Source organism: Xiphophorus couchianus, chromosome 4, assembly GCF_001444195.1.
Source record: "Xiphophorus couchianus chromosome 4, X_couchianus-1.0, whole genome shotgun sequence".
In the NCBI taxonomy this organism is placed as follows: Eukaryota; Metazoa; Chordata; class Actinopteri; order Cyprinodontiformes; family Poeciliidae; genus Xiphophorus; species Xiphophorus couchianus.
In genome coordinates this window covers 25,339,010-25,351,356 of record NC_040231.1, presented here as the reverse complement: position 1 = coordinate 25,351,356, position 12,347 = coordinate 25,339,010, and the positions used below count along the sequence as shown (strand labels likewise).

Sequence of the window (12,347 nt, the reverse complement as noted above, 5' to 3'; positions counted from 1 at the left end):
TTGCGTGCTTTTTAATGCAACTATATATGATGAAATTGGAGCTACTACAATTACACGATTAAAAAAATATCGAATCATGGTCTAAACAAGAGGCCTTCTCAACGAGCTTCTCGTGAATAAAAAAAAAGCCGAGCCTATATAGTTTCTTCAGGGACCAAAGAATGGTTGAACAAAATACTTTCTTCCTGAGTTAATATAGGGGAGTTTAGGAGGCAGACAAAACCCCAGATGTTTCGCTGCTTTCGGCACTTTATTTGGCACTTTGAAAGAGCTCAGAGGCTCATTTTCTGTCAGCAGCTACTCAAGAAACTTTAGTCTGAGAAACAAACTGCTGAAAAACAATCTCTTAACTCCAGACCTTTTTAAATCACCATCCGGTGGTGAATTTTTCCACTAATGAAGGTTTACCGAGCGGTTAATGATTTCTACTTCCACTGGATTTCTGAACATTTAGTTTTTCTTTTTTTCCTTCTTCTTCTTCTTCTTTCAAGTTCACTGAAAAAAAACATTACTTTGCATGCATTTAGGATGATGACATCACCGTAGTTACCGCTGGCATTAGGCAGCAAAACGGTGGACAAGAAGCTCGTGATGTTTCTGAAGCACACAATTTATATTCTGGTTGCAAAAGACTAAAATTGTACAAGTTCAGAGTCTGATCCTGATCAGCAACGTTTGCTGGTAGGGCTGAGATTATGACTCTTCCAGCCCATCTGAAATTTGTAGTGGGGGGAAAAAAATTGTCTGAACTTGATAAATCATTGACCAGAACAGATGTTTTCGAAACAATTTTGCCCAAATAATCGCAGATGGTTATCATAGTTTGAGCTGGTCCTGTTTCCAAACCAATTCTGTGTTTTTCTTTTTTTTCGGTCACCGATTTTTCCTGAAATCCATGCAGTGTTCTCACACACGACTAAAAGGATTGGCTGCGTCCATGCAGGTTACACACACGCCCACACAAGCTTCCAGGAGGATGTCTATAGCCCTCCTCTAGGCTTCGGCTGTCTCTGCTCTGCATCACGATGGTCCTGTGCTGGTTCAGTGACGTGCTCTGCAAGGCTGCAGGTGAGTTGTAGACTTTTTGGTTGTTTTACATTCTGGTCTGGAGAAGCTTTTATTCTGACGACGGCGTATCTGAGACCAGCATATGCAGAAAAATTAAGATCTCACCAATCAGCCAACTTCCAGATGGCGGAGTGGATTAAAATCTGATGGATCTTTCCTGCCTTTATATTTTCATCATTTTTGCAGCTCAAAAAATTATGACAGAGTCCCTTCGATGTTGCACAGTGGAGCAGCTCAGAACTCCACTGTGCAACTGGTCTACCTCTCTTGTACTTCACAGTGCAAGGACAGAGAGGAAGGGTCAGCTGTACCCTAATGTTTTACATTTGGACACAAATTCAGATTTTCTGTCTGATGTGATAAACTCCAGATTCTCCAGTCATTTGCTAAATAGTATCTTTCAGTCTGATGTTTTCTTTCTTCTATTTCTAACAAGCTTAAAAATTATTATCCTGTTATTTGACTCATTTACTTCATCTCACGTTTTGATAAATAAAGTTATTATAGGTGCTTGTCAAACTGGAAATCTGAGGCATTTCTCACAGATTGATCCAAACAAATTAGACGCATCTTTTATGACAGGATGCCATCAGCTAAATGCTGATGGAGATAAAAAACCTATCGCTGCTTGGAGTATGAATGATTCATAGTTCAATTTTCAGCGGTATAAGAGAAGGAAACCCAACAAAGATGTTAGTAAAGAAATGAAAATAAATAATTGCCTAAAGAAAGACACAATAAAGACCTTCAGAAATCAACAAAAGCAATTGAACATTTATTTTCAGCTGAATGTCCGAACCCCTGGAAGCAAAGTATGAAGGAAAAGGTGTTGGTTTGGGCTTTCAGAGTGTGATTGTGGTCCATTCTCTTCCTTTGGACAGTAGCCACTTTTACAACCATGTTTTATAAGTTTTGTACTTGACTAGGGATTATGTCTCACAATTATTTACCTTATATTTTGTAATTCTCGGTGTGTTCTCTCGTATTTCATGGCCTTGCGACAGACAACTCCTGAAGCCTCGGAGGTTCCTTGGAGAGAATTAGAGAACAAACAGCATAACGAAGACCAGGGAACGCAGCAGACAGCTGTAGCGAAGTTTAAAGCAGGAAAACACTTTAGAAAGCTCCGACCGTCCAACAGAGCTCTGCTCAAGCAATCAACCGAAAGCAGAAACTGCAGACGGACCCGAGCGTTCCTGTTCGCCTAAACTGACAGGCAAGAAGAAGCAGCCAAGAGGTACACGACTCTGGAGGAGCTGCAGAGATTCGCAGGTGGGAATCCAAAAAATAAATAAAATAAAAATCTTTTTTTTCTGTTATGCAACTACAGCAGATATTCACATTTCTGAAAAACTGTGACTCTAAACACGCAGCCAGTGCTGCAAAAAGAATGGCTTAGATCAAAGCAATTTCTCGTGTGGTAAATTATTGGAAATGTAGTGGAAAAATGATTCGAGGGGGTTTAGTACAAACGAACGCCACACTTTACCTTTTCCTTCAGTTGTGAACACATTAAATTAAAAATTATGCATCATCATAAAACATCAGTAAACCATATTGAAGTTTGTAGACGTGATGTGACAAACGTGCAAGACGACTTTTGGATGCGCTGCTCTTCCTCTGATGACTGTCATCCACTCCCAGGCCTCAGCCATATTTCATTAACATGAACTTAACATGAACTTTAGTGCCTGGTTAATTATTTCACTTCCAATGTGTGTCTGCGTCTGCGTGTGTGCTCGGCAAGTCATTTACCAACTACTCTTTTTCATTTTCCAAAAGAATGCATGGCCTCGAAGGAAGTCACTTTAACAGGTTAAGATCAGATGGAAAATTAATTTACAAAGATCTTTTTTGTTTTTCTTTTACACTTGAAAAGACTAATCTGCAAAGAATTGGTAACGACCAAAGTGGACGGACATCAGTACTCAAATGCTTTTTCATGTCTGTGTAATTTTTATTTTTTCAGTTCAAATGAGTCAGAAAAATGTCTCTGAGGTAAGGATCTCAGATGAGAGTCAGTGAAGGTAACTAAAGTCTTGTTTTTAACAAAGCCAGACATTTTTTAAATAAAAAAAATAGAAAAGAAAGAAAGAAACGCAGCACTGAATGTGGCACAAAATGAGGCTGTTGGTAATTGGTCTCTTTCTAGTCAAGTCGTTGCATTATACATTCAGTTCAGTCAATGGCTAACCCAGTCATTTCACTGCATGTACGCGTTTAGCGCGTGCATGTAACTAATTTCCTGTGATGCGTCACACCGAGGGGAATATCGGTGCCCATTTTAAAGTCTATTTCCGCTGCGTACTGCTTATGTCTGAGCCCCTCAGCTCTGTTTACATAGATTTTATTCGCCGTTTCTATCATATCAAACTTTGACTAAAGCAAAAATATGTGATTGTCATCGCTCTTTAAGACACTTGGACAAAAAAATAAATAAATAAAATAGTCCGAACTTGCTGTGCTTTATTGGCACACACGAGGTTTTGCTGCCTAGTTACAATAATCATTTTAGCTGGTTTTTTTTTTTTTTTTTTGGTGGGGGAGAATACTGATGCGCACGGCTCCATCAGCTTTCTATAAATGCACTTATAGTTAAAACATGAAAATGGAAAGCGACTCACCACACATTATCTGCCCAGTAATATCAAAAGCACAATAATACACGGATGATTGTGACGCCTTTTTACGCACGACCCGTGGACGACTTTTTTAATTATTTTTTTGACGCATAAATATTCAGAAAGCAACGTAGCAAATTAATTTCTTTATAATTTAACGTAAAACATTCATGTAGCTCTGAACGAGTCAGAACAATCTCATCATAAAAATGAGCGACCAGAAGCTGATGGGTTCCGATTTGCGCATCCGGTGCGCCTTGGTTACAGTTTGCCGAACACATTACGCGCGTCATTAAGTCGCTCCCTGAGCCTTTAAAACCACTATGTCCTGCGGACCAGACCCCGCAGTTTGTCCCGAAACTCCTTCCTCATGAGGCAGTAAATGATCGGGTTCAGGCAGCTGTTGGTGTGCGCCAGGCACACGGTGAGCGGGAACACGTACGTGTGGACGATGTAATACGCACTGTCCCAGTTGGCAAAGTTCAGTTTGACCAGGACGCTCCACAGGGTGATGGCGTGGTTCGGCATCCAGCAGAAGAAGAACGACAGCATGACGATGGTGATGGACTTGGTCACCTGGGATCTCCGTTTGGGGTTGCTGGTCTTCATGCTGCGCTTGCGGATGATGCGCAGCAGCATGAAGTAGCTGACCGACACGATGGACATGGGTAGAACAAAACCCACGACTATTTTCTGGATGTGGTAAACCGCCAGCCAGTACTGGCCGCCCGGAAACCTGAGCAGGCACAGTTTCTCTCCCGTCACGTTGGTGACCGTGGAGAAAATCGACGTCGGCGCGGTGGCCACGGTCGCCAGAGTCCAGATCACCGCGCACACCCACTTGGCGGAGCACGACCTCTGCACGGTTCGGTTCTTCAGAGCCGAGGCCAGCGACCAGTAGCGGGTCACGCTCATGGCGGTGAGGAAGAAGACGCTGGCGTACATGTTCATGACGGTGACCGACAGGATGATCTTGCACATCGCGTCTCCGAACGGCCAGCTGAAGTCCATGACGGTGTCCACGGCCCAGAAGGGCAGCGTGAGGACGAACTGCAGGTCCGTCACCGCCAAGTTGAGCACAAAGAAGTTGACCCTGGACTTCCTGCGCTCCTGTGTGACCCTGATGAAGAAGAGGACCAGCAGGTTGCCAACCAGCCCCGCGGCGCACACCACGGAGTAGACGAGGCAGATGAGGAATCTGAGGACCGGACTTCCGTCAGCCGTCACGTCGATGTCCTCCAGGTTGCTGAAGAGGTCCGGCCTCAGTGACCTGTTCAGAAAGACGCTCTCATTGACTTCACTCATACTGTCAGCATCTGGGGAGGGGAGGTTTAATTTAAACGCCTGAACGTTTATTCCCAAACAGAGCCGCAGCTTGGAGTGCTGCCATCCCAACTTCTCATCTCCTCTTCAAGACGCACAATCGTTTAATATGACACCCTGCGGCTCCTGATGACAGGACAGTTCCACCCACCGTCTCTCTCTCTCCCCCTCTCTCTCTGTTTTAGACTATGGGTGGGGTTAGATGCTCATTGGTGAGCAGCATGCAGGCTGGAACCATCAGGCTTGCGCGCAAACGAGCGCAAATAATCTTCTCCATAAGCATAAAAAAACAAAACAACAAACAAAACAAAAAAAAAAACCGTAAATGGTTTCGTTTAAATCTAATGGATAAATGATGATGAGATGACATTGTTAGATAAGTTGTACCTGAAGCCGCACATTGGATGTGTAACTGAGTGAGTCCCCTTCAAAATAAACTGAAAGTTCATCAACAACTCACTGCTGCCACCCAGTGGCCAAGCGACAGAGAAAGGTCATCCACATTCATCTCTGTAAAAATGCCAGACGTTTCCAGACTCAACTCCAACTCCAGTTTTCAGTGCTTTACATTCAAAATACAAAATTCACTATCATATGACATCTGAAAAAAAAGAGACGGGAAGGAAGAAAGGTGGTGAAAAAGAGGACAAAACGGAAAAGAAAGAAGGAAAAGGATCATGAAGGGACACATAGAAGGAAGGAAATTGGAAAGAGGAAATGATAAAGTGAACAACAAGAGAAAACATGAAGGGAGTAAGGACAGAAACAATGAACAAAAGGGAGGAAAATGTAAGGATGGACATAAAGAAGGAAAGAGAGAAAGGAAGAAAAGAATGAAGAACAGACACAATGAAGGAAAACACTAGTAGAAAATCTTACCAAGTGGTTGATAAGATTGAAATAAGACAAAATCAACCGAACAGCAACTTTTCAGCAAGAGATAAATTAGCTTCTTTTTTAAATGAAAAAAAAAAAAAAAAAAAAACTCCAGAAATAAATTGAAACACGCAGATGTAGCAGAATGCATTTTATTACATCTACTTTTCTACATAAACAAGTAACATTCAATAAGTAAACAATTTCTTCCAATGCAGGTAATAAATATTTTTTTCACTTGGTAAATTTGTACAAACTGACATGGGTCTACTGTACACCGTCTTCCTCCTTCCCTCCATGAAAAGCCTCTTTTTTTATTTATCTGATTTTTTTTTTGTTAAAACAAGTTTTTCTGTCTCTCAGATTGGAGCTGTGAAACCTGTTAATAAGGCAGTGAGTGCAGATGTCGACTCGAGTCCGTCTAAGGAGATCATTTCTGTTGTGTGAGACTCTTTATTGGCCACAGTCGTCTTTTTTTTTTCTTTTTTTTTTTGTTTTACAACTTCCGTTTTCTAAAAAATATATAAATTATTTTTATTCCTTTCGCTCTGAAGTGACGCACACACACACACACAAAAAACAGAAGCATATGAGAGGACATCGAACGGCTCACGTTCGGATCTGAACGCTCAGTTTTCAGGGTTTTCCCATACTGACAGAATATAAACACTTTTTCCCTTTAAGTTAAGGTGAGGATGACCAAAGAGAGGAGCCGCTTTCCCAGAGTTTCACTGTTAAAGAGCCAAAAAAAAAAAAAAAAAAAAGAAATAATAATAATAACAACATTAGAGGGAAACCAGGAGGAGATCCAACTTTGTCGTTTTTGGTAATCCCACACAGAAGCTTGTGATGTTTGAGCAGAAACACATTCAACACAGTTTGCTCTGGCGCCCCCTGGCCGTCATGAAGTCAGCAGCATGACGAGAGTGAGGACAGAAGCTTCAATAAATTAAGCCGCAATCAAATGCTTTCAGTTACAGTGACTGTCTCGTCAAGTATCCCAACACGGGAGGGGGGGGAGCAGCAGGAATCTGGTAACACTTTAGAATAAAGGCACATGCTGTCTATGAGTCTGAATGATAAGCCAAACAATTAATTATTAACCGACTCCTTGATGGTCTGCAAGGAAACTCTGCAGCTCCATCCAGAAGCCCTGCAGGACTCTGCTTTGCTTTCCAGGCCAAAAGAAGCTGGTTTTTAAATGTTTTATTTAGGAAAAATGTCCTGTTTTGGTTTCATAATCAGGATAAATTTAAAATTCTCAAATGGAGATTTATTTTGTTCCATTATACAAAGGATGTTGGAGGAGGGGGGACAGCTTGGCTGCCTCTCCGCATTCAAAACAACAGGACGCCGTTAAACTCGGATACAAACAGCTCTTTCGGCTGCAGTTAAAAGCAGACGGGAGCTTTTCAGGCCCTCCCAATGTATTTTTCAGTATTATTGAAGAGCAAACAGACAAGCCCTGAACTGGTGCCAGATGGTAAAATGAGGTAAACGGGCTGAGTTGGTGTGAATATGTACAAGGCAGACCTAAAAATGAGACGGTTGTTTACCGACGTGTGGCCTGCAGGCATGGAGGAGTCTCTCACTATGACAACCTGGAAAGAAATCCCACAGTGTTCACTATGCTATTAACAAATACTTAAAACTATATAAAAATAATCTAACTCCTTTAAAATAATGCTAAAAAGCAAAAAAGAAAAATTATTACAACCTGCTTTAGTTGCCACTTTGATTTTGATACTTGCACAACACCGTTTAAAGCTCAACTTAAGACATAGTCGAATTTTGTTTGAACTGCTAATTTGAAAGATTTAGGAAAATAATAATAAAAAAAATTTGTATCATAAGTCACATGTTAAGATACATTTTTTTTAAATAATATCCCAATAAAAATAATTATCTGTATGACTTAAAAATCAAATTGCACACTTAATAATTTACTAACAACACTTTTGCGAGAACACTGGCAGTTTTTCTCAACTGATAGTGTGAAACATATTAAGCCATATGTTTATCTTAATGAAGGGTCAAAATAAAAAGCTCAGTGCTGTATTTATTTGTGGTGATGCTTTGTCTTTTTTTTTTAGATGTTTTTTCATGTTTACTTTTTGTCAGTGACCAGAAAAGTGAGTATTCTAATGATTTGATTTGTGGTAAATGTCCCAATTAAAGACTCGTTTGGATAAACGACCAACTATTTCTATGCTTCACTTACTGGGACCAGAGGTGAGCAGTAACTAGCTACGTTTACTTTAAGTATCAGTTTTCTAAGGTTTATGTTGAAACAGACTGATTTGGAAAAGCTAAATCTTTCTTCTGCCTATAATAATTTTACTTATTTGCATATTTTTCCTTTTGTCTATAAAATACCACAATGTGTACATGACTTTAGATTTTTGTTTATCTGTTGCCATAACTTTTAAATATTACATCAGATGTCGGAATCAAACAATTACTAAGTACATGAGTAGCATTTTGATGGAATACTTTTTTACTCTCACCTTGCTAATTTCTTGTATGGCAAAGTTTTACTTGAGTATTTTTTTACTTGAGTAAAAAAATCCTAACATAGTGCTTCTCTGGGTTGAGCAAAACGTCGTGTTACTCTACACACATCTGACTGGAACCAACTCAAAGAAAACCACTTTGTGCAGCTTAAAAACTCCCATCAGACGCCTGTAGATAATCTTGGACTTCTAGAAAAACCTCCACAGGTCATCTGCAATGCCTCAGTCTTCCACCAGGGGGTGAAAGACAAAAAATGGGGGTAAAATTTTCTTCATTTTTTGAAGAAAAATGAAACGTTACGTTGTAGAGATTTCAGAAATGCGGCATAAATAATGGTCCATTCAGTCTTATAAGGCTAGCCAAAACATAGAATAAACATTTGATAAATTTTATGACACTTTGAGAGTTTATGCACAGAAAATAACTGAGTTGTCTGTGTGTAAGAGCACCGTGTACTTTCAAACTTCAGCTTCAAAATAGCATTAACACAGAAAGCGATAGGTGGCGCTGGTTCCCACACCTGCTCCAAACAGACAGGCACTTCCTCTCTGCACTTTCAAATTAAGAGGACATGAAGCATAGTGGAAACCAGCCCATGCCTACCAGCGTGTTTAATGTGTATCATCTTTATTCTTTCTGTCATTATCTGCCAAACAGCTGAAGCTGATGGCAGCCTCGGAAAACTACCTGATGTTTGGATTTGTCTGCTGGGTTTCTGGTTGTGCAGCCTATTTTTTCTTTTTTTCCCGCACTCCTTTCTACATCGCTGCATTCCGGAACACACAACACAATTAATTCAAAAGAAACAATTAATCACGCATGAATTAATTAAGCATTCGTTTGTGCCCATAAAAGGATTACCAGAGTCTGCTACCGAGTAAATGCACGGTGGCATTTATTTCCCTAGAGAATCATCACAACACCTTTCTGAGTAGTCGAGCTGCTGCTAAACAATTATTCAACGCATATTAAATAAAATCTTTTCACCACCGGCTCCCACATGACAGTGACTCACACTCGCTTTCAGCCACTGAGCAATTTGTAAAAAAAGAAAAGAAAATTCAATATATAGACACGAAGGGTACAAAATAAATAAAATACTGCACAACACAGGAAATACACTAAAAGAACTTGTTCCAGCAGATGATGGAGAGGCAGGAGTTGGTTCCCATGAGCAGAGCGGGGAATGGAGTTAGAAATGCCAAGTGGAAGGAAGAGGGAGAGAAGGGAGGAGGTCACCCCGTGTCAGATTCCCGTCCGGTTATCGAGGAATGGGACGGGGCGGCGGGAGGAGGGAGGTGAGGTGACGGGAGCCGCTGTCAGAGCCCATTATCTCATGATCGCTGGGATAATTAGGCGCTGCCTGATTCCGGCGCCTGGAAGAGGGGACGTCAGAGAGACGCTCATGACGCCAGACGCTGGGAACATTTAAAGGACGACGGGGAAACACGGCTTCGATAACGACAAAACGAAAGTGTGTGTTGTTTTAAAAATGTACATTCACGAGCAAACCATGCGTGAAAAGCAGCGAACGCGCTTTGCTCCAAACACTCGAGGCTTGCTCCTGACAGGCCATGCATTTTTAAACCGTCTAATTCGGAGCGGAGCCCGCGCTGACCTGCCGAGGCCGCCTTCTTTCACTTCTCAAGACGTTACCCGCAAGCCGTCCTGACTCAACTTTCCCCCCGGATGGGTGCGGAAAACCAGCCGTAGGTTCAAAAACGTCAGATGCACAAAAAAGTGACGATTTTAAGACATTACTTTAATGTTCCTCAAACACGCGCACATAATAAACAGGCACTGCTTTAAGCTTGGTCGCATGCTGTGGACGCCTGTGTCTTTAAAAGGCCCGGCGTTGCTACGACCGGCTAAGTCGGAAAATCCTTTTATGACAGTCAGCCGCAAGAGACGCGAAGCAACACACTGAGCCCGGAGAAACGGACTGAAAACACTGACACACACACACACACATTCAACAGCACTCAGATCACTTTCATATTAGTACCTACTTTTTGGCATTGTGCAAAAAAAAAAAAAAGTCTTCCAGCTAAAAGTCAGAATTGGCAAGTATAAATAGCTTCAACAGTTTAAATGCCGTATGCCGGCAGATTCTTTACAAGGAGTGAAAATAACCAACACAGAATCAACCTGAAAGTCAAGGGGAATGCATATTTCACTGTTTAAATATCATACATAAGTTAAAAAGAATATTAAAACTACTACAACATGATTCAACTGTTAATTCAGTCTCATTATAGAGAAAAACAAAATACACAATGAATCTGGACAAGAGGTCGAAGAGGGAAAAAAAAGGAACGTGGTTGTTGTTGGAGATGCGGATGGAAAGTTAAGCAAACATGGCAGCAGGTGTTGAAGGGAAAGGAGGTCCAGTCCTCCGCCTGGGAACAGCGACAGAAGCAGCTCACTACACTGAAAACGTTCCCGACTTAGAAAAGTAAAAGAGGAAAATAGATTTTGTTCTCTGGTCACGGTGCTGCGCCTTGAAAAAAACAATAAGGAACCCTTCAACCTTGTGTTTTTTTTCACTCGGGCAGCATCTCCGCTGTTTGTGCCAAGTTTGTACCAGTAAAGATCAGATGTGGTCCAAACGTTCGGACTGGTTTCTCATCTGAGGTCAGTAACACCAAGTCCACATCCCTCCCTGCTACTCTCCCTTTAAGTGATGTCACCCACTTAGATATTTAGTGCTTTTCTCCATATTATGGCTCCAAAAAGGCTGACAGAGTTCGATGACTTGGGGCCGGTCTAATCTCTGGAGCAAAAAAAAAAGAAAAAAAGAAACGTTTACCCTGCGGTCCGCATCGGGCCCGGCGTGACGCTGCATTCACGCCGGGCCCAGAGCGTCGCCCCCCGCCTCGGGTCAGTCCAGCGATATGACGTCAGGTATCCCGCCGTAGATAGCTGCCACTGCCGCTTCGGCGCTGCTTCGACTGGCCACCACCCCGGGGTGTGTGTGTGAGGACGGGTGTGAGGACGAGTGCGAAGACGACGAGTGTGTGGAGTGAGTGTCTCGAAGGCTACTGGATGAGACCAAGCCGCCGCCGCCCGTGTTGCTCATCCCGTTGGTCGGCGCCGTCAGCGAGGGGGTACCTGATTGGTCGAGGAACAGCTGGGAGGCCGACGAGGAGGTGCTGTAGGGCAGGAAGCGGTTGAGGAGGAGCTCGTGGTCCTCTGAGGCCGAGGCAGCCGCCGCCGCCGCCATGACCATGTTGTAATGCTGCAGGGCGGCAATGAGGAAGAGCTGTTAGTGGGACAGCATTTTATATAAATATATATGTGTGTGTAGGCGTGTGTGTGTTCTTTTTGTCATGTTGGCCAAAATCGTCAGCTCAAAACTACTCACAGGACAAAAGAATGTCATTTTTTAAAAACTAAAATGACCAAAAATTTATTGCTTTTTTTCCACCTTTTCACCAACAAGCTAAGCATAAACTGTTTTAACTAAATGAAATAATCCAACTCTTTTGTAGGAACTGCATGGTAGATCCAAAACATTAAGTGGTTTTTCTTGTTAAACGAAAAGCATCCCGTTCGCTTATTGCTACTTTGGGCTCGAATGAAGAAAAGTGAAAACATTTTTTTTGACTATCCTCAGCATTAAAAACAGGATCTCAGTCAGTCTTCATTTGAAAACGCTTCCAGTATTTATCCAAGTTTTACTGCAACAATTAAAAGCAGATTTGGGTGCATCAAGGTGTACTTTAGAATAGATGTGTTCGTAGTCACCATGACAAAATAAGGAAAGCAGAAAACGAGAAAAAAGATGATCCCTTTGTGTTGCATTTTAACACTTTTTAAAATAGATTTCGATTTAAAAGTCGTAGTTTTGATCTAATTTATTCTTGAATTGTGGCAAATGGCCAGTGCACCCCACTTTGAACACCCTTAATGTATAAGAAAAAATAAAAAAGGAAATAGTTGGCA

At 41.8% G+C, this 12,347-nt stretch overlaps 2 protein-coding genes across 2 annotated transcripts in view; both read right to left on the bottom strand.

Annotated features, from left to right (window-relative positions):
* Positions 1–2,386: 2,386 nt before the first annotated feature.
* LOC114143279 (relaxin-3 receptor 1-like) lies at positions 2,387–5,826 on the bottom strand. The gene has a single exon (XM_028015160.1). The coding sequence runs from the start codon at positions 4,992–4,994 to the stop codon at positions 4,011–4,013; it is 984 nt and encodes a 327-aa protein (XP_027870961.1). The 5' UTR covers positions 4,995–5,826; the 3' UTR covers positions 2,387–4,010.
* A 200-nt stretch (positions 5,827–6,026) lies between these two features.
* The window catches only part of LOC114143278 (E3 SUMO-protein ligase PIAS1-like), a 64,440-nt gene continuing 58,119 nt past the window's right edge, over positions 6,027–12,347 (bottom strand). The window contains exon 13 of the mRNA XM_028015159.1: positions 6,027–11,640. Within this exon, the coding sequence (XP_027870960.1) occupies positions 11,284–11,640 (357 nt within the window). The 3' untranslated portion in view covers positions 6,027–11,283. The remainder of the gene's footprint in view (positions 11,641–12,347) is intronic.